Here is a 26,539-nt window from a genome sequence, read left to right as displayed (position 1 = left end):
CTGTGTCTTCTCTTATTGAATCAGAATTCTTTGTGTGAATAATTTAAGAAATAGAGACTATAGATGCTTCTTAAAGTGAGTGTGTAGGAAAGTGTATATGATTTGAGAATTCTTTGAGGAATCTTCATCTGTTGCATATGGTAGAAGCAAAGTAAATTTCTTTAAAAGTAATAATTTTGGGGGTTTTTTTGTTTGTTTGTTTTTTGAGGTAAATGGAAAAATTTTCTTCTCTTTCACTGCCTCCTTTTAAGCATCCATGGAATTCTCCAGGCCAGAATACCTGAGTGGGTTGCCATTCCCTTCCCCAGGGGATCTTTCCAACCCAGCGATCATACCTGGGTCTCCTGCATTATAGGCAGATTCTTTACACAAGTGCCACCCAGGAAGTCCTCCTTTTTAAGCCACTATCTTTAACTATCAGGAATACCAGTATAAACAGAAAATAAAGCAGATTTGGTAATAGGGGCAGGGTGAGCCTACCAAAGAAATAGTGACTACTGGAAATGTGCAAACTGATAAATGACTGGGACTCACACTGTGTAGAGACCTGGGAAAGTCTAAGCCTTTAAAGTAAGGCTAATCTGTCCTACAGTAAAGGCTGCTTTAGACTCATACTAATAAAGTTAAAGAGAAGACAAACCTCTAAAAGATCATGTGGATCTTTACTGAATTAACTGCCTTCCAGAACAAAACTTAACACTTGCAAAATACAATCAACAGTATAACATTTATAGTGCTGAACATGCAATAAAAACTACTTAGGTACTAGGATGGGTGAACCAAAACTAGAAACAAATCTGTCGACAGAAAGAGACTTACCAACACAGTTTACAGAATTAGCAGGTAAGATCTTTAAAACAGCTGTTTCAGATGTGTTCAGGGACTAAGAGGAAAACTCACTGGGTAGAAATAATCACCAGTTGGACATTCTAGAGGGAAAGATCAATCAGCTTGAAGGGAGAACAATAGTAATCGCCCAGACTGAAGCTCAGGTAGGAAAAAATTAAAAGCTGTAGAGCAGATGAAGAATCTTAGGTGGTGAATTGTGAGACAGTAACAAGCATTGAAATATAAGTGAAGTGTCATAGTGAGATTAAGGCATAAAAAATTTGAAGGCATAAAAGAATTTTTTTTCAAATGTGATGGAAAATGTGAACCCACAGTTTCAGGAAGCTAAATAAATCACAAGGAAAATTACACTAAGGTACACCATAATCAAATTACTGCAAACCAGTGATAGAGAAAGAAACCTTAAAAAGCAAGATTTTAAGGGGAACAATGATATTATTTGTGGGGAACAATGATAAGGATACTACTGACTTCTTGTTAGAAACAGTTCAGACCAGAAGACAGTAAATCACATCTTTTTAAAAGCTGAATGATAAAACAGTTTCAACTTTGTATATTTGTCAAAAGTATCTTTCAAACTGAAAGCAAAAAAAATGCATTTTGAGATAAGATAAACAAAAGTAGAGAGCATTTATCACCAGTATACTGCACTGCAAGAAATGATAAGGGAAGTTCTTCAGGCTGAAGAAAAATGGTACCACAGGAAAACTCATGTCTACACCAGGGAATGACAAGCGCAGGAAATGCTAAATATAAAAGATAGTGGGCCTTTAAAATAAAAATACTAACAGTGAATATGGGATTCTTAACACTGAGAAATAAAGTTTATGGCTACAAAAGCATAAAAGATGAACTTGGATGGAAGTAGAAGTATACTGTTAAGGTGTTGAAGGTTGCTTATGAAGTGCATAATATTGTTTGAAGATAGATTGTAAACCTTACAGCGAGCACTAAAATAAACAATATGCCAGTGGATAAAATAGAATGTTAAAAAGACAATTAGATTAAAAGAAGGCAGAACAAGAGAAAAAAAGAACAGGTGGTACAAATATAAAATGAATAACAGGATGATAAACCTAAATTCAGCCCTAAACATAAATATATTAAATGTGAAAGGGCTACACACTCCAGTTAAAAGGCTGAAAGTATTAGATTGGGTGTAAAAACCTGGCCCAACTCTCTGCAGTCTATAAGAAATCCACTTTAAGGGCACGGTTAAAAGATCATATTATACCATGCAAATAAAAATTATAATAAAGCTGAAGTAGCTATATTCTGATGTTAATATCAGAAAAATTAGACTGATGGGAAGATGATGCTACCGAAGTTAAAGAGGGATATTTCACAATAATAGGATCAATTCATGAAGAAGATATAATAGTAAATATGTACAATTAATAGAGCTTCAAAAAACATGACATCTAAGCTTATAAAATTGAAGAAGGATAGATAAACTGACATTCATTTTAATATTTCAGCCCTCCTCTCTCGATAATTAATAGAAAAAGTAGAAAACTACTTGTTTTGGTGTAAAGGAACTGAACAGTGTCACTAATCAGCTCAACCCAATAGAAAGAAAATACCACACATAACTACAGAAAATAACATTCTTTTAAAGTGCATGTAAAACATTCACTCAGCTAACATAAGAACAAATAGAAATAAGAAAGCCACTAGTGGGTATTCCTGTCTATGAGCATGGTATACCTACCTGTTTATCCAGATTATCTTTTAGAATTTTCAGTAAAGACTTAGTTTCTTCGTATAACTTTCCATGTATATTGTTGGGTTTATTCCTAGGAAACAGTTTTGTGACTCCTTTGATAAGGTCTTTTATTTTCCATTGCATATTCTCATTAGCTGTTGCTGGCAAATAGGGAAAAATACTAAATTTTATACATTAATTTTGTTCTATTAGTCTATTAGTTATATTAGTTTATCAGTTGTTTGCCTTGATTTTTTTGTTTGTTTGTTTTTGATACAGACATCTGAAGTTAATGAGTCATTAATTTTTTTTCAGTATTTATGATTAAACTTATTATATTGACTAGGTGCGCCAAGTAAATAGTAGATGTAATGGTGAGTGTGCATATTTTATTTTGAACTTTACTGAGAATGTTTCTGATATTTCATCACTTAAGTGTGATGTTTGCTGTAGATTTCCAGTGTTCCAATGTGGACACATGGTATTCTTCTCTAACTGGGTATATAATGTAGTAATCTGTAAATTCCAATGTAGTCCCAATCAAAATGCCATGGAACTATTTTATTAAATATTTACCTAGAAAGAAATGTATGAGGGCCGACTCCAGTCTCTTCTGACTGTCTCCGCAGTTACCCCTCTGGTCTAAGGCAGTATCATCTGTGCCTGGATTATCACATTAGCCTTGAAACTATTCTGCTTTGACCCTTGCTCTCTCTACCATTGCCACACCAGCCTCTACAGTCTAATTTTAGCATCTCAGCTAGAGTGATCCTTGAATGAATTGCTTTACTTAACCTTCTTGGTAAGTTTGTACATTAGTATCTCCATTTTACAGAAAAGGACATTTTTTGGGGGAAAGGTTAAATAATTGAAACAAGGTCAAACAGTTAGCAAGAAGCAGAGTCTAGATTCAAATCCAGTATTCCAGAGCCTGTTCTCTTTAACAGTAGCTTGTACTATATTTTTATTAACTCTTTCTATGCTGAGATTTTATTGTTTTTCTATTTTAAAAGGACACTCAAACATGTTAGACATATGTGATAGGCTGTATGAGACATGTGTGAGATCTGTGCCTTGGTCTCACCTCAGATACGCTTTAATTGTTACTGTGAATGTCAGAAAGCTGACCCACTGTGGCATCTTTGGTATTTATATTGTGATAAAGAGAAATCAAAATGTACATTTTTAAACCAATTTATTATACATAGTTATATTTTTTCCTCTTAGTTTTCGGGAATAGTTAAACTGTTAACACCTTCTTTTCTCCGATGGCATGTTTGATTGCCTCTTAACTGTGGTGCTGTAATAAAGCTCAATTTTAGTGATCACAGAACCTGAATGTTGAAATAAGTTATTTTTAGAAGTGCTGGGTTTATGGTAATGATGAAAGTTTTATCATGTTGTTATGGCAACCAGAATCTTCAAGTACTGATTAATGACAAGCTCGCTGATTCTGAAAGTTAGCAGTTCGATTTCTTATCATGGCTCAGTACTTTAAATAATTATTTAAATTATACGTAAGGTAATTTCAGCGAACATATTTTAAAACGAGAATGGTATCTCCATTTAGTTATACAATAATGTTTATTAGTATTGTCAGAATTTATAACTGTAGTTTTATGATACTATGACATTTATAACTGGACAAAAATAATTTTTTAATGTCTGGTATTCTCACGGATAGATAACTAAAATAGGTTGCACTTCTGTGAAATTGTGTAACAAGCTCGTCTCCTTTATTTCTTATTTTTTCTCATAGCATGTTACCTACATGATTATTATCTTTGATACTGATATGCTAGAATAGCAAACTATACAGGGGGGAAAAAACAGCAACTGTACTTTGCAAAAGTAAGAAGACTTTCCAAACCATGGAAATAAGGTGTGTAGGTTCTGGGAGACCAGCATGTCTTTTTCATGTCATATTGAAACATTGTTAACAGACCCATCAAAAATTATTTAGGGTAGTGTACCCTTGTTTGATTTTCTGTTTACTATTGATTAAAAGGTTCCGAGATGAAACTTTCCTGCTCTATGAGACGTTAGTTCATTTTATATGTAACCTGATTTATTCTCATCTTCCTTCTCAAATGCCTGTAAATGACCAGTTCCTCAAAACGTTTTGTGAATCAATTTTACCATCTTAATAATTTCCTATGTTAATGAATTATTTGTATGTCATGTTTTAAATTTTTTGAAATTACAGTGAGAATGTCATGTAAAGACATGTAAAGAGACCAAGAAAGTTAACGATCTGACTTTATAGATGACTCTTGACTTACATTCAAAAGCTTTTTCCTTTTAAATGGCCTTTTGCATATCTGTTGTTGGTCATGTGAAAAGCGGGATTTATCTTTAGAATTTTAACATGGAGAAACAGTTCTAAAAGTATTACATCCATCAGGTATGTGATTGGCTGTGATTGAACAAAACACAGAAAGTAAAATCTGAGGTGGGTACCCATGCTAGAAAATAGCATACATGAGTGGAAAAAAAAAAAAAGTACTGCTTTTCTTTACCTGTACTTGAAAAAATCAGTAGAAAAGGATATCCCACGTTTTCAGAAGCACATGACTAGACTGAGATGATTTGCTGGTCATTTTGTATTTACACAGTTCTTGAAGTTTTTCACTTTGGACCCTGATTTTATTTTTCACTATAATGATTCATCATTATTTGGCCTTCATATTTCACACATGATATTAGTGAATAATTTGGACCAAGACACCAGGCAGGCAGAAGGCAGACACATAAGATATATGTGATAACTTTTTAACATAAAGGGTGAACTTACATAGTAATTAGCATTAAAAATAAAAGGAGGAGATAGTAAAATGGCAAGAAAATTGCTTTATTACTTTAGAAACACTGCCCATTTATGTACAAGTCACTGATAGCGTTTCGTTACTCAGGGAACCCAGTTCTACAAAGTGATGTATGTGGATGCATATATGTGTGTGTATGTGTATGAAGAAGCATATATAGGTTTTTTAACAGCAGTTCATTAAAAAGCTCTTAGCTCAATGAAATGATACAGTTTTTAAAGCTGAAAGTATCTAGTAAATGTTATCAAGGTCAGTATTTTGTTTTATGATATTGGAATTAGCCTTGGAAAAGTTAAATTACTTGTTCAAGGCAGCGGTAAGTAGTGGAACTGGAGCTAGAGTCAAGATCTTTGGACAGTAATGTCCTTCACTGTACTGTTTTACCTCTGCCATGTATAACTCATTAGGAAAACATAAATGAATATGAGCATATGGACCTGTACCTGGCTTGGGTAGTAATAAATGAACTTCTGACGTTTGTCCAGAAATATGGAATCACTATCAGTCACAGTTCTTGTTCTTTACAGTTTGGATTTGACTCGGATTCACTTGGAGAATCTCCATTTCCGTTGCATTTCTATCCTGTTGACTTTAACAACTATCTGTTGGGCCAGGAGGACCACTTCTGTTCCCTTCCCTTTTTTCTTTCCACTCTGTGAAAGACTTTTTGTCCACAGGCTTTTGTATCTCTCATCTCGTTCAGCACAGCCATGTTCATTTTTCAATCTCTCCCTTGTCTTGGTGGCTTCTTAAACTGGGGAGTAGAATGAGGAAGCCCTATGCCATCAAGTGCAAACATTTAAAATGAATTACAAACTCTTACTTGTTCTTACGGGCTTGATTTTATTTAATTATTTGTCTTAGCAGTGTTCCTTTATTCTGGTTTTCTGTGTTGCAGATTTATAATGATTTTCAGCTGTCTTGTGAGTTGTGGCTTATAAGTGGAAATGTGCCCTGAGTTACAACTAAACTTTAGTAATGTTAAAACTTTTCATCGCATGGATTTGAAATTAAAATTTTAAATTGATTATTTCAGAATTTTCAGTAATTTATTTACATTTACCAGTTATTAACTCTGGATTTTTTAAAACTGTGTTTAATATTCATTTTTGTACCTTATTCTGGTGTTAAACTTATTGTAAGAAGGAATGGCCTTGTTTGTATGTTTCACATGTAGCAGAAGTACACACTGTGTTCACACTGAGCACAGATTTTAGAGTATGAGGTGTGAGTAATGTTTTGTAAACCTCCAAATATCTTACTGCTTTTAGTAGGGGAGGAAGAGGGGTGGATTGGGAATTTGGAGTTGATTGATGCAAGCTGTTTCATTTAGAATGGATAAACAAGGTCCTCCTGTATAGCACAGGTCCACTGGGATAAACCATGATAGAAAAGAATATTGAAGAAAGAATGTATGTATGTGTAAAACTGAGTCAGTCTGCTGTGCCGCAGAGATTTGTGCAACATTGTAAATCATCTGTGCTCCAATGAAATATTAAAACAATTCAAATAAAAATTCTTACTGATTCTAGTAGAGAACTAGAAGTGCTATGTGCTATATCTAAAATTCATTATTTGTTGCAAATGAGTGTCAAATATTATAGTTAACAGATTTTTTAAATGCTAATTATAATATTTTTCAGCTATGTCATCTATGGAAAATGATTGTTGTGTCATTTTGATGCATCTATTGTTATGCTCAGTTAGTTATAGGAGCGATTGCTAATCAGCAGATTAAAAAAAAAAATCTCCAAGCCTCATCAGTAGATTACCAAATTAGTTTCTACCATCCTCCCTTCCAACAAAAAGGTAGTACAGCCAATAGCATTACTCCACTCTGCTCAGAAAAACTCAGCGTATCTGCCTTCTACCCAGTCTCATTCTGGAACCTTTAGGAAAATGTCGGGTTGTTCCAGAAAATCACGGTTGCTCAAATCGAGAGTTTGAGACCCCATCAGAACAGTGTGCTATGACCCAAGACCATAAGTGAGACTCCCTTCCTCATTCCATTCAACCAGTTTTATTCTTCTTTAGACCACTGATCCCCATATTTCCACAGATAATCTTACAGAGGTATAATTTCGGTCGTGGATGTTCTAAGAAGTGGTTATTTCTAGCCCTGTAGGACAGGGAAGGCTTCGTGGATGAGGGGGTCCATTTTTCCTGAGAATTAAAGAGCATTGAAAGGTGGATGAGAGAGACATTGCAGGCTAATGGAGGTATGTGCGGGAGCGAAGGACCTGAGGTCAGGGAGAGCAGGGCAGATAGGCCAGTCGGGTTGAGCTGGACTGCAGAATTAGAGTAATGATGCCGAAGGCGTTATAAAAGATTTTGAGTGAGAGGGTAAGGAGTTCTGACTTGTCTGAAATTGGAAGAAGACACTGAATCGCCTTGAAGGGTCCTGGGAAAGGGGGAGACATGATAAAAATTATGCTTTAGAAAGATTAGTCTGACAGTGCTTAAGCTACACTAAATGTGGAGGAGACTGGCTGGAGAGGACTGAGGGGATTTTGCTTTCTCCTTCCAGCAGGAGCTCATTACGGTCTGAACTGAAGTGATGGCACGTAGTTATGACACTGACAGAGACAGGAAACAGAAGTCGGTCTGAGAGTAAAGCTTTAAAGACACGTTTTTAGCTTAGTTACTGTGAAAGTCAGAAAGGTTTTCATCGGTGCCTGTGTGCTCGGTTGTGTCTGGCTCTTTTTTTACCCCATGGACTGCAGTCCGCCAGGCTCGTGTCCATGGAATTCTCCAGGCAGGAATACTGGAGTGGGTTGCCATTTCCTCCTCCAGGGAACCTGCCCATCCCAGGGATTGGACCTGTGTCTCCCACATCTCTGGCATTGGCAGGTGGTTTATTTACCACTGAACCACCTGGGAAGTCTGTTTTCATCACCAGGTATAGTGATATAGGAGTAGAAATAGTTGGAGTTGATGTACCAAATGTCATGAAAACTATTAAACGATTAATGCAGATTTAAAGAACCCAATGCTGTTTTTTCTAAAGACATTTACTTCAGTTTATTTAAAACTATTTCTCTTATTTTATGTGCTTGTATAGGAATGTATATTTGTGAAAATGCTGTGATTTGTTGCAGACAGGTGTCACCTTTGTTGGAGAGATGAAAAATCGAGGAGATGTGATTATTAGTATAGGAGCTGTAGGTGAAAGGACTGTATATTGTAAGTTATTCTGAGATTTGAAGGGTTAATACATTTGAATGGTTATAAGCCTCTTTATGGTTAATGTGTTGTCAGTTGCGTTTGCAAAATCAGTGCAATGATAGTGGGTTGCAGTTTCTATTTCTTGTTTAGTAATTCACAATATATTAGGCAGTGTTCCATCCTAACGATCACGGTTCTGCAGAGTGAACAAAACACAGCGCCTGCCCTTCTGCAACCTACATACTAATGGAGAAAATTTCATAAAGAAATAATATTAAAAAAACTTTTTATCCCCAAACCAAGATAACTGGTGTAGTTGTACAGTGATTTTTAATAATATGTGATAATTATGAAATATGTTAGTTCAAGTATGGAACTTTCTTAGACTGCTTAGTCTTTTGTTTTCAGATTACATGTTAACACACATCTGTTTGTTTGTCAACAGAGAGCAGATCATAAAACAGTCTACAGAATTAGTCTGCAGAGCCTACGGGGAAGTGTATGCAGCTGTGATGAATCCAGTCAATGAGTACAAAGATCCCGGGAGCATTCTACACCGATCGCCACAGCAAGTGCAGACACTTCTCTCCTGATCATCGTCTTTGAGTGTGGTAGAATACTGCATTCCTAAAACCCTGAAGGTTTTCTTGGTTTTTAGTCTGTTGATCTTTACTTTGAAATCTGATGGTTACAATTTTCTTTGTATCATAAGAATGTGAATCCCAGTAATTGCTTTGGCCACAGTAATGTGCAAGTGAGTAACATGTTGACCTGGGTTATTAGCAGTTGCTCTGTATCTGCTCTCCACACAGAAGGACTCTGTTCTTTGCTAACCCTGTCTCTGGCTCTGCCATTTCCCCTCAATTCTGGAATACAAATAGGTGGAAAAAGAGTACAATGAGAGGTTTCAGGGATTTTTTTTTTAAAACAAGATTAGTTCTAAGTTTAACTGTACATTAAAAATTAGCTAAACTTAAGAATAGTTTGAAGATAAGACCTAATATTAATAAACATCTTTTTACTTAAAGATTCATTTGCTTCCTTATTAGATATTGTGAGTAGGTATGCTTAAATGGAGGAGCAGAAATGTACATTCAGCAAAAACAGAGAGCAGTCATGTAAAGGTGGCTTCCACTCTGTGTCTGCCCTGGACTGAATTCAAGGTGAAGTTCAGCACTTCGGCTCGGGTATAGGTGTGAGGTGTGTAGACAGACATCCTGTGCTGCATGTCAGCCTAGTGTTTAAAGGGAGGTGTTTGTTGTACATGTGGACTCTAACTTCAACTGTCTGCTCATTTTGTCTGGTGTTTAAACCAGCGAAAAAGTGTTGTATTCTATCACTGGAGGGAAAATGCCAAAGTAGCAACTTCTAATTGATGGTATGTCTATCCTTATGATGGCCCCTTGCAAAGAATTGTTTGGGCTCTGACTCTGAAACTTGACCAAAAATGAGATTCAAAATCAGTTTTTTTTTGTTTTTTTTTTAAGCAAATCTAAATGTGTTTGATGTGACTTGACTTTGTTGGTAAGATGTTGAGGACAATTCTTATTAGCAAAATCTTAATTTCTGGTAGATCTATAAAAAGAGGTGTGTCCCCAAATTACAAATGAGAAAATGAGGTATAAGGAAAACCTTGGTGAGGTTAAAATATTTTGAAAAGTAGTAAGATAATATTTATTTGGCAAATACAGAATATATAACAAATTAGTATTGTCAGAACGGGGCCTGTTCTATCTGAAATTTACAATTGTATTAATATGATTTTTTTGGAGCAAGAGTAATTGGTTACATATCATCTCTTTTGGTGTTTAATCTGTATTTTAATCTTTTTCCTTCAATAAATGTGATATATTAAAGAAAATAAAGTATGATGTAAGGCAAGAGCTTAAATTTTATATAATTTGTATCTTTTGTGAGAAAAGATTGCTTGCTTACCATTAGTGAATTCCTTTGTTTTCTAGGGGAAATAAAAGTATATTTATCTTTTTAACTAATTTTTTCAAATAAAATACTAAACTGTTTTTAGAACAGCGATCATTGCAGTATTTTTATACATCTCATCAGTGTGTTTTTAGAAAATAGGCTATGGGAAGGAAAGTATGATACAGGGCCAAATAGATATAACCAATGGAGGATGGATGAGCACGATGTGGTGTCAGTGTGATCTTGAGAACTTAGTTAAAATAAAAGACTGCAAGTGTTAGTTCACTAGCTTAACACTGTATTAGCTATTTACTTCATAGTTTACATTTTGAACTGTTTTGAGGTGGCGTAAGTATAACCTTAGGTGATGCCAGTCAGCCTTCCCTTTAGAGAGAGAAGTTACTTGCCTGACCAAAGCCTTCTCTGATGGAAGGTTTCCATTTCTTTTTCTGTGCTTGTACTTGGACCAGTGAATGTTACCTGAGAAAAATCACGCCCAGTAGACTGACTGACTTCTTAAATTCATGAGCGCAGTTTCAAATGATACTCGGTGTTGCTCTGAGAAGTGCTTTTCTGTCTCAGGTGAACTCAGCTCCCTACTTCTCAAGATGACTCTTCACCCTCAGTTAATGACCTTCATGATTCATTGAGATGGAAGCTGTCAGATTTATCTCCCTCGTTTTTCTACCCTCCTAGTTGTATTCATCATCTTCGTCTTTGCTCCTTTTGTGTTGGAGACAGCGTCGTCCTCCTGTGACAGGCAGTTCCCTTCCTCTGGACTCCGGGTTCCATTCTCTCTCCATTCTCTCTCGAGTTAACCCTTTATTTTGCTTCAGCAACTCGTGACTTCTCTGTAGGATTATTCTTGACAGCATACACAGTGCTCTAGTGTTGATAATATTTTTTAAAACTTGCCACTTCCCGGATCCTAATACCTCCATTTCCTGCTGCGTTTTATGGTCGTTTATGCATGTGGTCTTAACATTTCTGCTGCCATTGTGGCCTAAATTACCCCTGAATGGCTGGCTTCAGCATCCCCACACCACTGCAACACAGCCAGTCGTGATGAGATCCCCATAGCTCTGTGTGTTGTCAGATCAGTGGATTCTTCTCATTCCTTCCTTTATGAATCCAATAGCATTCCACACAGTTCAGTCAAAAATACTGTGCTCTCCAGCCTTTCACAGCACAACTTCCTGCTAGTTTTCCATTCACTTCACTCCCCAAACCTTCCCTGATTCTCTTGTGTCTTTGTGACCTTTAACAGTTGGCATACTCCAGGGCTTGATCCTCAGTTTTTTCCCCCCTCAGGAGTATTTTTTTATTATCTCAGCATAGCTCAACTTTTCTGACTACTATTAGTTCACATCCTTAGATCCATCCATTCAGTGGAATACTCTGCAGTAGTGAAAAAGGAAACAATTTGCAAATACATAATGTTGAACAGAACAATCACAGAGTAGTGTGAGTCTATTTATAGAATTTTTAAATGAAAGATAAGGCAAATTTGCACATTAGTCATGGATATGTATGTGGTAAAGCTCTAAGGAAATATGGGAAAGGATTAATGCAGACTTCAAGATTACCTCACAGGATCTTTAGAGGTTACTAATGTTCTGTTCTTATGCTTGATTATTGGTACATGTGTGTTCATTTTTTTATTTTCTAAAATTAAATATGAACTCTATATATTTCACAATTTTTAAAAAAAGAGGTTAAAAGAAATTGTTTAGCACAGGGCCGGGGCCGGGGTAAAGTTGGAATTCAGTAGAATTTATATCTTACCCTAGAGAATATCCAGAAAGAGGAAGAAATTTCCAAAAGGAGGTTTTTATGGTTACGTTTATAATCATAAAAATGATAAAGTTATAATTTGATAAAAATTATTAAAAAATTCTGGAGTTGAAAAGTATAACTGAAATTAAAATTTCACTATTGGAGTTCATCAGATTTGAGCAGATAGAAAAAGGTGTCAGCCGTGCACCCCAATGTTCATCGCAGCACTGTTTATAATAGCCAGGACATGGAAGCAACCTAGATGCCCATCAGCAGACAAATGGATAAGGAAGCTGTGGTACATATCCACCATGGAATATTACTCAGCCATTAAAAAGAATTCATTTGAATCAGTTCTAATGAGATGGATGAAACTGGAGCCCATTATACAGAGTGAAGTAAGCCAGAAAGATAAAGAACATTACAGCTACTAACACATATATATGGAATTTAGAGATGGTAACATAACCCTATATGCAAAACAGAAAAACACAGATGTACAGAACAGACTTTTGGACTCTGTGGGAGAAGGCGAGGGTGGGATGTTTCGAGAGAACAGCATCGAAACATGTATATTATCAAGGTGAAACAGATCACCAGCCCAGGTTGGATGCATGAGACAAGTGCTCGGGCCTGGTGCACTGGGAAGACCCAGAGGATCGGGTAGAGAGGGAGGGGAGGGGGATCGGGATGGGGAATACATGTAACTCCATGGCTGATTCATGTCAATGTATGACAAAACCCACTACAATATTGTAAAGTAATTAGCCTCCAACTAATAAAAATAAATGAAGAAAAAATTAAAAAAAAGAAAAAGGTGTCAGCAAACTTGAAGATAGGTCAACTGAAATTACTTAGTCTGAGGAACAGAAAGGAAAGAATGAAATGAAATGAAAGAAAATGCACAGAAACTCGGAGATTTTGAATATTGTCAATAATATTCAGACAATGGGAATCTCAGAAAAAAAGGCGTGAGGAGGCTGAAAGAATATTTGAAGAAATATTGGCAGGAAACTACAAATTTGATGAAAACTTTAATATGCACACTCAATAAATTCACCAGATTCTATGTAGGATATATTCAAAGAAATAACAAAAGTACATCATGCAATCAAATTATCAAAAAAAAAGCCTAGGACTAAGAGGGAATCTAATGCATGTATAGATGTGTTTGAGTGCATATGTAAAAAAGGATGTTTCAAAAGTTATTTCTTAACACTGTTGAAACTATATCTGAGACTGTTTGGCTGACTTGTGTAATGCATGCAGACAGACAGGTGTTTAAAGACATATGTAAGAAGTTTCTAAGAGTGCTCCCTGCTCATTATGTTAAGAATTATAATGTTATTTCAGTTACTGGGTGTGCTGACCATTCAGCATCATGTGTAGCGAGGTGTTTATATATGTAAAAATAGAAAATGCAAGTGTGAAGAGTTGTTTCTTTGAAAAGACAAAAGAATTGACTACCCGTTAGCTGGATCAAGGAGGAAAAAAAGGCACAGGTTACTAAAACCAGGTACAAAATAAGGGACATTACTGCTTTACAGAAATAAAAATGATAAACCAGAAATTAATATGTCAACAGATAATATAGATGAAGTGGAAAAATATCTAGAAAAACTGATTAAAGAAGAAAAAGAAAATCTGAATAGACCTTTAGCAAAGAGACTTAGCAATACAACACTTCTGGTTTTAAAAAAGTCTAGGGCCAGATATCTTAACTGGCGAATTGTATCAAATGTTTGAAGGAGTAACAGTAATTGTTAATCAAATTCTTCGCAAAAAATAGAAAAGGAGAGAGCACACCCTAACATATTCCATGAGGCCAGCATTTGTTTTTAGTATAAGCAAAGCCAGAAAAGGCACCACAAGAAAACTACAGACCAATATCCTTTGTGAATACTGACACAAAATCCTTAACAAAATACTAGCAAATGGGATCTAGCAACACGTTAAACAATTATATACTACGATTAAGGGGATTAGTTCCAGGTGCAAGGTCAGTGTAACATGGGAGTCAGTGTACTATGCAGTATTAACAGTATAAGTAATAGAAAAAAACGCATGATCACTTCAATAGATGTAGGAGAATCCAACAAACACCCTTTCATGCTAAAAAAAAAAAACCAAAAACCAAAAAATAGGAAGAGAAGAGAATCTATTCAACCGAACAGACATTTATGAAAAACAAGCTAACATTACTTAATGCTGCAAAATTGAAGGCTACTGTCACTAAAATCATGAACAAGGTAAGGATGTACTCTTGCCACTGCTTTTCCACAGCATACCAGAAATTCTAGCAGAGCAACTAGGCAAGAAAAAATTAAAAGGCACACCAACTAGAAAGGAAGAAGCAACACTGTCTATTTGCAGATTGATTGTGGCCATTTATAGGGCTTGCCTGGCAGTCCAGCTGGTGAAAAATCTGCCTGCAGTACGGGAGACTCCAGGTTGATTCCTGATTCAGGAAGATCCCCTGGAGAAGGGATAGGCTACCCACTCCAGTATTCTTGGGCTTCCCTGGTGGCTCAGATGGTAAAGAATCTGCCTGCAATGCGGGAGACCTGGGTTCAATCCCTAGGTTGGGAACATCCCCTGGAAGAGAGCATGGCAACCCACTCCAGTATTCTTGCCTGGAGAATTCCCATGGACAGAGGGGCCTGATGGACTACAGTCCATAGGGTCACAAAAAGTTGGACAGGACTGAATGACTAAGTACCGCATGAACACAGTTATATGAGTTTCCCAGGTGGCACCAGTCATAAAGAACTCGCCTGACAGAGCAGAAGACATAAGAGACGCGGGTTCAATCCCTGGGTCGGGAAGATCCCCTGGAGGAGGCCATGGTAACCCACTCCAGTATTCTTGCCTGGAGAGTCCCATGGACAGAGGAACCTGGCAGGCTATGTTCCATAGGGTCACAAAGAGACACAACCGAAGTGTCTTAGCACAGCACATGGTTATATATATATATGTAACATATATATATAGATAAAATACTGAAGAATAAAACTATTAGAATTAACAGTGTAGCAGTGTTGCCGTATACAAGATCAGTATGCAAAAGTCTGTTGTGTTTCTAAACATTAGCAGTGAACAATCTGAAAATTAAAACAATTCCATTTATAGTAGCACTGCAAACAATAAAATTCTTAGGAGTAGATTTATCCAAGGGAGTGAGATACTTCTCCATGAAAAACCACAAAACCCTATTGAAAGACATTAAAGATGCCCTAAATAAATGGAAAGACATTTCATATTCATGGATTGGAAGACAATATTGTCAAGATGGCAATAGTCCCAAAATTGATCTATAGATTCAGTACAACCTCTATCAAATTCCACCTACCTTTTTGTGTTCCAGAAATAGACAAGCTAATCCTAAAAATCATTCGGGCATACAGTGGACTTTGAATAGCCAGAACAATCAAAGTGAAAGTCACTCAGTCATGTCTGACTCTTTGCGACCCCAGGGACTTTACAGTCCATGGAATTCTCCAGGCCAGAATACTGGAGTGGATAGCCTTTCCCTTCTCCAGGAGATCTTCCCAACCCAGAAATCGAACTGGGATCTCCTGCACTGTAGGCAGATGCTTTACCAACTGAGCTATCTTGAATCTTCCCAATTTCAAATCTTATTACAATGCCACAGTAAGCAAAACAGTGTGATACTGATTGGCATAAGGATAGACATATAGTTCAATGGAACAGAATTTAGAGTTCAGAAATAGACCCATACATCCATCATCAGTTGATTTTTTTTTTAACAAGGCTGCCAAGACTATTCAATGAGGAAAAAATAGTCTTTTTAATAAATGGCACTGGAACCACTGGAAAACCACACAGAAAAGATTGAAACTGGACTATATCTCCTATCTGAAAATCAACTCAAAGATCTAAAGGTAAAAGCTAAAAACTAAAACTCTGGGAAGAAAAAAGTGAATGTGTTAGTCACTTAGTCATGTCTGACTCTTTGTGACCCCGTGGACTGTAGCCCGCCAGGCTCCTCTGTCCATGGAATTCTCTAGGCAAGAATACTGGAGTGAGTTGCTATCCTCTTCTTCAGAGCATCTTCCTGACCCAGGGTTTGAACCAGGTCCCCTGCATTGCAGTCAGATTCTTCACCTTTTGAGTCATTTGTAGGTATAAATCTTTGTGGCCTTGTATTAAGCAACAAGTTTTCCTCTTTCATGGAATATAATGGATTTTTAAGTATAAGTAAAAGTGCAGTCACAGAATACTGTTGAATACTTGCAGGAGGTCAATTTATTTTTCCTAATTAGTAATAGTTAATAATATGCTGTTAACAATTATAAATAGATAGGCCTTACATATGATTACTTTTGGACTATAGTTGTATTTAAGCACAACTGTCTTGAAAATACATATTTATTCCCCCTCAGAATATGCTTTTGGAGACAGATGACATAAAACAATCAAGTTAGCTATGAAATGAATATAGTAATCATACTAATAACAGCATGCTAGTCTATCAAATTCAACTCACATAAATGCCAGTGAATGTTAAAAATAAAAACTTACCTAGCACTGATAATTTAATAAATAAAAGTGAATGGTACTAAGTTTATGAAAATGAGTTGAATTGGGGAAAATTTTTGATAGAGCCAGAAATATCCATATGAAATATTTGCTTGCTCTGAGGGGATATATCATTTTTTGACAAAGTATTCTGTCACTGTGTATTTTAAACAGGGAAGGTCCAAGCCAATCTGGGGTTTTCGAGGTTTATTAGTTTGCCACCACAAAATTAATTTACTTGAGTATGCTCTTCATTTCCATTAATGTCAAGATCTGAAGTTCCCCTGAAGGAAGCATTAATTTTTTGCCCACTAACCACAAAATGACAAGAGACAACAGTGGTTTTTCTCATGCAAAGCCATCATCAGAAGTTGGGTCTCCTGTGTTGAGCCCAGCCTTTCTAGGGATGTTGTCTGTTGTGAGCCTAGTTTGCAGGATTCAGACAAGAGCTGGCCACTGTTGCTAGCCAGGCCTCAGATGCAATATAAAATGGTAATGGAGATGGAACTGCAGTAGGAAAGTGCACTTGCCATAGAAGCCAAGGTTTAAAAAGGAGACCAAAGATTTGATTCATATTCCACAGACTTGCAATATGTATTTAATGGGAGATCAGGAATCTTCCTTGCTTTAAAACCATGTTAGTTCCTTTTCATAAACAAAGATGTAAATAAAGCAAGCATTCAAAAGCCAAAAGGCTGTCGTTAAAAACAAAGGTAAGCAACAGAACACCTAGTCTGAGCTCCCTGCATTATACGGCATAGTCTTACTGGCTGGCTGTTTTACATATGGTAATAGATGCGTTTCAATGCTCCCCTCTCAATTCATCCCAGCCTTAGAGGGGTGGGGTGGGGTGGGAGGTGGGAGGGGGTTCGAGAGGGAAGGGACTTACGTATACCTATGGCTGATTCACGTTGATGTATGGCAGAGACCAACAATATTGTAAAGCAATTATCCTCCACTTAAAAATTTTAAAAAAGGTAAACGACAAAAAGAAAAACGTCAAGGTACCCTGCCTTTATCCTGAATCTTAACACAGAAGAAAACCACTTATCCACTGAGTATTAACAGGTTAAAAATGAATCATGCAATAATAAACCATAATGGTATTTGCAGAAACCAAAAATGTGCAAATTCACTCTTATGATTTATCAAAAGACTCTCTTTGCAAGTGGTAAATCGTTAACTGTGGTGTTGCTGTTGGTAACCGCAAATCTTAGGGGATGGTTCAGAATTAGTATTGCTTCCTACTTTCTGTGCATCATCATGGTGGGGTAAGGCTGTGCCATTCTGTCATATATATCAAATTTCCATATATGTGGACACATTTCTGGATCTTTCTTTGCATTCTTTTCATGGGTTCATTTATTTCTGCACCTATAACTGATTATTGAATTAAGTTTTATAATGTGTGTTAGTTGTTCTGTCAATGTCCGACTTTCTGTGACTCCATGGACTGTAGCCCGCCAGGCTCCTCTGTCCATGGGATTCTCCAGGCAAGAATACTGGAGTGGGTTGCCATTCCCGTCTCCCAGGGGTCTTCCCAAGCCAAAGATCAAACCCAGGTCTCCTGCATTGCAGCCAGGTTCTTTACCGGCTGAGCCACCGGGGAAAAGTCTTGATATCTGATAGGGTGTTCCGTTTTGTTTTCTTCACCTAGAGTGCTTTGGGCGTTCTTGGCTTTTTGCTATTTCACTTAGGTTTTAGAATCAACTATATTTTTCAGACAGCAGTTGGGAATATGGTTGTGATTATTTTGAATCTACATGTCAATTTGGATGGAATTAATATCTTTATGATATTTAATAATCCCAGTTAGGAACATACTGCATTTTCCTTATCTAGTTGGGGTAGTTTTAGTGTCCCTTAGAAAAATTTTATCATTTTCTCCACATAAATCTGAGAAAATTTTGTTGCACTTTTTTCCTAAGACACAGTTCTTATTTATGATGTAAATGCTGTTTTTAAGTTGCATTTTTAAATTATTGGTTGTTGTATATAGACATGGAATTGATTTTTGTGTGTTGTTTATAGGAGATCCAAGTATTAACTTATTTATGATGATTTTGCTTTGGATTTTCTGTATAAACATTTGTATTATTTGAGACTAGATAACAGTTTTGTTTGTTTCTTTGCAATCTACGTGCCCTTTATCTCTTTCTCATCTTCATCTGCTGAGTTGGACCTCCAACACAGTGTAACTAATAGCAATGATAATGGACACTTAATTCTGATTTTAAAGGTAATGCTCACAGTATCTCACCACTGATAAGAGAAGAAGTTCTTTTTATCTTCCATCCTCTTAGTTATTAATTATGAATGTGTTGGATTTTATTAAATGACTTTCACAATCTGTTGAGATGAGCATGTGGCTTTTTTCTTTTACTTGTGGTAAATGACATATTTTTTTCTGATGATAAACTACTCTTGAGTTTCTGGGATAATCCTAAATGGATCATTTTATTTTCTCTTTTTTTGTATAAAACACTGGATTTTTATTTATTTTTGTATGTTGACTAGTGACCTTACTAAATTTACCAATTCTAAATCTTATCTGTAGATTCTTTTGTAAACTTTTATATATACATTCTATCACATAGTCTGTGATTAATGGGAGTTTTGACTCTTCTTATTTTTTCTAGCTCTCTGGTACTGTATAATGTTTAACCAATACAGTGTTATAGTGTTGAATAGAAGTGATGAGAGTGGTCACTCTTCTCTTTTTCTGAAATGTGGGGAAGGAGGGAAAGCTTTCACTAGGTAGATATTTAGTAGATAAACTTTATCAAATTAATAAGTTCCTTTCTGTTCTAATTACATTTAGTCATGAATGAGTATTGAATATTATAAAAACATTTTCTCTATTTATTTAGATAAACATGTAGTTATTTGCTCAGTGTGGAGAATTTCAAATGTCATATGTTGTCTTCCTGGAATAAACTGCCATGATCATAATGTACAATCTCTTTTTCTATATCTCTTGACTTGATTTATTCATATTCTATTTAGAATTTTTGCATCTATGTTCATGAGAGAGATTGCTCTGTTATTTTCCCTTCTTTCAGTGTCCTTGTTGGGTTTTGTCACAAAGTTATACTGACCTCATAAAACTAAGTGGGACATAGTCTCCCTTTTTTCTCTAATCTGGAATAGTTTGTGTAAGATTGTTATTACTTCTTCCTTAAATGTTTAGAATTCCAAGTGAAGCCAATTTATCTGATGATGTCTTTGTGGCAAGGTTTTAAATGACAGAATCAGTTTAAAAATAAACATAGGAATATTCATTTGGTCCATTTATTCTTGTGTTAGTTTTGATGAGTTCTTTTCTTCAAGGCATATGTCCATTTCATCTAAGTTTATAGTTATCCTCTGATCTTTTTTAACGTCTGTTAACCTGGCATTAGTAATTTGTGCTTTTTTGCCCTTTTTTTTTGTCTTGTTAAGAGTTATGGTCTTGCTAGTCTTGTCAAAGAAATCTGTTTTTGATGTGGTGGTTTATTTTCTATTTTGTTGATTTTTTTTCTCTCTGTATCATTTCCTTCTTCCTACTTTCTTGGTATTTTATTTGCTCTTCTTTTCCTACCTTCTTGGAGTGGAAATTTTTATCATCACATTTCAAACTTTCTTTTGTAATATATTTATGAATAAATATGTTCACCTATATTTCCTTATAACACAGACTTTGCTGTATCCATAACTTTTAGGTCATATTTTTATAATCTTTCACTTCAAAGTATTCTCTCATTTCCATTGTGATTTTTTTTCTTTGACTCATGGATTAATTAGAAATGTATTTGCAAATATATGAAGATTTCCTAGTTATCTTTTTTATTGATTTAGAGCTTAATTCTACTGGAGCCAAAAAAATATGTATTGTGTATCAGTCCTTTTATATTTGTTCATACTTGCTTTAGGGTCCAGTGTATGACCTATGTAAGTGAATAATGTCCTCCTTATACTGGAAAATGTTGTGTTGTGTAGTTATTGGGTACAATGTTCCACACATTACAAGGATAAATATTGTTAATCTTGTTCAGATCATCTGTAGTCCTGATTTTTGATCTGCATGTTGTACCGACTACTGAGAGGTACTTTTTAAAAAATGTTAACTGTGATTGTGGATTGGCTTCTGTTTCTCTTTAGTTTTGTCAGTTTATGCCTTATGTGCTTTGAAGTTATGTCTCGATATTTAAGTTTTATTCATTATGTTTTTTGAGTCATTAGTTACTTAGAGGTACGTTACTTGGATTTTTTGCTGTTACAGTTTTTAGCAAAGGCACAGGCAGTAAAATTTATTTCTTATAAAGAACAATTGAGGGACTTCCCTGGTGGTTCAGTGGTTCAAACTTCGCCTTCCAGTGCAGGGGATGCAGGTTGATCTCTGGTTGCCGGGCTAAGATCCCGCATGCCTCACGGCTAGAGAACCAAGACACAAAACAGAAGCAATAATGTACCAAGTCCAGTAAAGACTTTAAAAATGGTCCACATCAGAAAAATCTGTTTTTAAAAAGAATAATTGATAACGAAGTTGATTTTTTTCTGCCATCCCGTGCTTTAGAATCCTGTTGGCTGTGTCCCACTTCAGAGTTATTAACTGTGGACTCACCAATTAAGCTGATTATATACTATTGGCAGCACCAGTCACTTTGATCCCATGATAAATTAAGCTAAATCTTCACATTCGTATTGCTCAGTTCTTTCCTTCTCTCTCAAACCCTGGGTTGGGTGACTCGGATTCTGTTGCTCTTACTGGTTTTTAAATACTATCCTATGACTGTACTCTCTGAGATTCTGATATCTTATATACTAGAGAGAATCTGATTTAACCAAGATGACCTCATCCCAAAGTGATTTAGGGTACATAATCACAGTCACAAGTATAAGCCAGCTCCCAGATTTTTTGAGAATAAAAACATGAATCCTTTACATCACTGAACTTTGCAATATTCATTGTAGATGATTTCTTGAACAAAATAAGGAGGCAGTTTTCTTGCTTGGTGGCCAATCTGCCAGCTACAGAATCATCCGTAATCTGAAGCATAAATTTAATGTAAAATTCAGTTTGGTTTATAGCCCGCGGCTTCTGAGAATTTTCCATGGAATTTTGGTGGTCGGCAAAGAGGACTTGCTGGAATAGAAATGTCACAGCTTCTGTGCTGTGTGCAGATAGTTACTGGGTGTGATGAAGGAGCCACTCTCTAACTGAGCCCATATTCTGAGCAATTAGGCCACGTGCCAAAACTGTGAAGGCTCAAATGCCAAGTTGCCTGTAGGGAGGAGATTTAGCAACCAAGCCGTGGCTCGCCTACCAGCAGGGGGCGCTCCAGGCTCCCCGATCGCCGTGCCAGCCTGGCAGAGCGGCATCAGCTGCCAGCCCGGCCGCTGCTGGCTTCTCCGCGCTCTCCCCAGTGCCGCCTCTGTCCCCGTCCTCTTGCCCATCGGCCCTCCATCTGCCTGCCACTCGAGTGGTGGGCGCACGGTTGGGGGCACCTTAGTGGCTGAGTCGTGACACCAGCTGACACATTGCATTCACCTTTCCTGTGCCTCCTCCCCTCTCCTCACCCCCCTGCGCAAGCCCCTTCTCCAGCTTGGCAGCTCGAAGGGAAAGGACTGCCAATTCCTGTTTCATAACATTTCAAGGGCTCCATTCTGAGGCTCTGGAGTATCCTGGCACTCAAGGAAACTGAGCGCGGGGGTGGGAAAGAGAGCTACATGGGGGCTTATGGGCATCCAGGCACCCCAGCCTGCACCCAGCAAAGCCAGGGGAAACCGTGAACAAGAGTTGCCTTTGTAACTCCAAAATTTTATCAAGATGAGCTGAAATCTGGTTCTGTCACTTCCTCATTCTGCCGTGTCCCACAACCCCCTGTCCAACCCCCCCCAACACACACACAAAACCCAAAACAGAGTAGTGCAATTTCTTAACAATTTGACTTTTATCCAGAACTGAGGCTCTTTATTTGTTCGAGCTAGGCATTTGGTCCAAGATTCTCTAATTCTTTCTGTGGGAACTTGAATCAGCACCCCCTTCCCCAAGCCCCCACAGAAGAAGCAGATGGGGATCTTGGCGAGGTCCGGAAGTCCGTCTCAACTTGGACAGGTTGAGAGTTCTGTTTGCCAGGCTGACTTGCTTGTAATTAAAAAGCTTATCCTCCTCCTTTTTTGCACTTCTGAACTTATCTGAGGCATCAAGAGAGTATTTAATCACGCGTAGAGACAAATCTGTCCGTCTAAGTGAAAATCTGCATTTGAAGTCAAGGGCTTACCAGCAGCGGTGAGTCATCAGGCTGGTAAGAGCGAGGGGGCGTCTTCAGTGTTCTGTGCAGTCAGGGCTGGGGGTGCAGCCCTCCCTGTTTCCCCTTCCTGTCTGTTTGCACCTCCAGTCCCTCAACTAAAGCTATGCATGTGTGCTCAGTTGCTAAGTCATGTCCGATTATTTCCAACCCCATGGACAGTAGCCCACCAGGTTCCTCTGTTCATGGGATTTCCCAGCAAGAATACTGGAGTGGGTTGCCATTTCCTTCTCCAGAGAATCTTCCCGACTCAGGGATTGAACCTGTGTCTCCTGCAGGTGGATTCTTTACTGCTGAGCCCCCTGAAAAGTCCTCACCGAGGCTGTGCCTACACTAGACACCCCTGGACTTTGTGATTCTAAAGAGGGTTTTGGGTCTTACTAATGACACTTAACTGACACCAGATCATCCGTGTTTATCTGCTTTCTAATACTGAAAAGAAAAGAACTCATTAGTCTTGACATCTTAATGTGTGAGCGTTCTGAGAAAAAAACTTGCTCCTTTGGATTAAGTTTTGCTCATTGTCAGATTGAATGCATGTTAGAGACTTAAGAACAAAGTGAGATATGACCTTTTGCAGCTCTTGGGGTAATAAGAACTCAGAGTTGTTTTCAGAAATACCTGTTTTTTCTTTCAGATGTTTCAAAGCGGGTGAGGAGCTGGGGTCTTCTCCCTTGCGCGCCATTGTGTGCATGCTAAGTCGCTTCAGTTGTGTTTGACTCTTTGCGACCCTGTGGACAGTACCCTGCTAGGTTCCTATGTCCATGGGATTCTCCAGGCAAGAATACCTCTCCCTTGGGGAGCTCTCAATTGAGGCTTTGGCGATTTGGAGGGGTGGCTTTGGAGGGGGCAGCGGCAGGAAGCATTGCAGTTGGTGGCCCCCCCCTGTGAGGGAAGAAGAGTGTTATTTCTCTGTGTGTTGATGGCGGGAGCGTTTAATGATCTCATCAGAGTTGTGTCCACACTTCTGGGGCAGGAGGAGAAGATGGCACTTGTAGGGGCTTCCTTACAGGTTGGCAAGGACTGTGCTGGGAGTGTCATTCTCTGGTTCTTCGGCATCCCTGCCACAGACAGCTCCCATGCTTGCTCAGAATTCTGCCAGGAAGGCACGAGAAGTGCCCATTGTCCAGCTTGCTTGGGTAGCCGTGTAGGGATGAGCTCTGAAGACACAGTGGAAGGACAAAGATGCCTTGCTGCAAGACCAGAGCTTCATCTTCCAAGATGGAGACGCGTCAGCAGGAGATGAGACCCGCTCTGAGTCAGCCCTGCTCTGACCCAGCTCTGCCCTAAGCAGCCACTAACGATGGGCTTCACCAGTCCTTCAGACAACCCCGCGGTCACCGGGGTCTCCTCCAGAACCTGGTGGTACAGTCAGGCACACTCAGATCACTCCCGCTCACATTCATTTATGCTGTTTTGTTCTACTTGCAAGTTTAACACACGCATCTCTGTCTCTCTCTTTCACACCAGGCACAATGAGATTTAGTAACCCATTTTAATGAGGCAATTATATTTCAACTCTATTATGTGCAATTATCCACTCACTTCAATTGCTTCAGCTGGAGAGCCCAGTGCTGAGGTCCTGCTGGCACTCGCTGGCTGGCCCCTGGGGCAGCGGGGTGGCCGGGCCGGGGAGCGCCGGAGCCTGGACACTCCCCCCGCCTCTCCCCACGCTCTCCACAGGTGGCTCCCGCGGCCACCGGGCCGGGACGACTGCAGTTCCTGGCCCAGCCAGCGGAGCTCTGGATTGCCGCCTGGGTGGCCCAGCGCTTTCTCATCTGCTCTGCTGTGCTGACAGGGCTGTTTACCCAGGCCCAGAGCCCCAGGCAGCCATCAAGCTTGGAGGGCCCAGAAAACAGACTTGGATAATCAGAGCGGTGTCCCCTCGGTCTGGTGTCTTTTCCTGGAGTCAGCTAGGCTTCAGGTACCTAGGGGAGGGTGTGGATGGTGGGGTCTTCTGTATGCCCTTCCTACCTTTGCAGATAAGTCCCAGGGGTAACTTAAAAAAAATAATAAGATTTTCATTATACCTGTGAAAGTGAAAGTCCTAGTTGCTCAGTCAAATCCAACTCTTTGCGACCCCATGGACTATATTTGTAGCCCGCCAGGCTTCTCTGTCTATGAGATTCTCCAGGCAAGAATACTGGAGTGGCTTGCCATTCCCTTCTCCAGGGGATCTTCCCAACCCAGGGATCAAACCTGGGTCTCCCGCACTGCAGGCAGATTCTTTACTGTCTGAGCCACCAAGGAAGCCCTCATTATATTTTCTTCATTTAAAATAATATATCTGAAAAAAATAATAAAATAAATAAAATAAAGTAATATATCTAATTTATATGGTGGTGTGATGCATAACAAAGTGGTGACCCATGGACTTAACCCCTCAGCTTAATAACTAGAATGTTCCCAACACTTCTGCATCTACCTGTGGGCATTGGGACTTGCCCAGTGTGGTTCAGTGATAAAGAATCCGCCTGCAATGCAGGAGTTGCAGAGACATGGGTTCAATCCTTGGGTTGGGATGATCCCCTGGAGAAGGAAATGGCAACCCACTCCAGTATACTTGCCTGGAGAATCCCAAGGACGGAGGAGCCTGGCAGGCTACAGTCCATGGGATTACAGAGAGTCGGACACGACTGAGGTGACGGCACACTCACATGGCCATTTGTTCCACCCTTGCCTGCATTTAGAGGGGATCATTTGCTTGGACTTGGTCCCTACCTTTCCCCTGATTTTTTAGCAGTTTTACCAAGGATGTATGTATACACATTCGTTATTCATTAGTTTTACTTGCTTTGAGTTTAATTGAAATGGTGTCATTCTATAGGTAACCTTCTGTAGCTTACACTTTGCATAGTGTGACGTTCAAGATTCATCTTTGCAATTGTGTTGAGTTGTGGTTCATTTATATTCACTGCTATGTAATGTCCCAAGTTATCTGTCCATCCTCCTGTCAAAGGAACTTTTGGCTTTTCCAGATTGTTTTGTTTTGTTTTGTATTATGAACAGTGCTTCCATAACATTCCTATGTACATACGCAATGCATGAGAATTCCTCTATCTTGAAGTGAAATTTCTGGATTGTAGAGCATGAAAATGTTCAAGATTATAAGAGAGTGCCAAATTGTTATCTAAAGTGATTGAACCAATTCATAGCCCCTCCAGCCAGGCAGGTTTATTTTTTTTTTCCCCCCAATTTTCCAGGTTCCTAAGTGTTCTATGCCCAATGTGACATAACAGTTATGAGCATTTTTGGATATGAATTCCAGATGTTGGCTCTGGGACCTTTCAAAAATTAGCTGTTCTCCCTAAGCTCAGTTTTCTCATCTGTAAAGTGAGGGGAAATACTTGAGTACAGTACCTACTGTCTAGTGGTCACTTTGGCACACTCCTTGCCTTATGAAAATGCAGCATCCCCCAGCAATCCAGCACCTTAACGTTGCCAAGTGAAGCTAACCCAGATCTCTC

General features: G+C 38.3%; 1 protein-coding gene and 1 long non-coding RNA gene across 4 annotated transcripts in view; both read left to right on the top strand.

Moving 5' to 3' along the window:
- The window catches only part of COG6 (component of oligomeric golgi complex 6), a 49,398-nt gene extending 38,826 nt beyond the window's left edge, over positions 1–10,572 (top strand). Inside the window, exon 19 of the mRNA XM_043477957.1 lies at positions 8,990–10,572. Coding sequence (XP_043333892.1) covers positions 8,990–9,137 — 148 coding nt within the window. The 3' untranslated portion in view covers positions 9,138–10,572. The remainder of the gene's footprint in view (positions 1–8,989) is intronic.
- A 14,236-nt stretch (positions 10,573–24,808) lies between these two features.
- LOC122447609 overlaps positions 24,809–26,539 on the top strand; it is a 131,181-nt gene continuing 129,450 nt past the window's right edge. For all 3 annotated transcript variants that reach the window (XR_006271304.1, XR_006271305.1, XR_006271306.1), the window contains exon 1: positions 24,809–24,996. This is a non-coding gene — a long non-coding RNA (uncharacterized LOC122447609). The remainder of the gene's footprint in view (positions 24,997–26,539) is intronic.

Source organism: Cervus canadensis, chromosome 9 (genome assembly GCF_019320065.1).
Source record: "Cervus canadensis isolate Bull #8, Minnesota chromosome 9, ASM1932006v1, whole genome shotgun sequence".
In the NCBI taxonomy this organism is placed as follows: domain Eukaryota; kingdom Metazoa; phylum Chordata; class Mammalia; order Artiodactyla; family Cervidae; genus Cervus; species Cervus canadensis.
The sequence above is the reverse complement of the archived record's forward strand: the minus strand, read 5'-3'. Positions and strand labels throughout refer to the sequence as shown.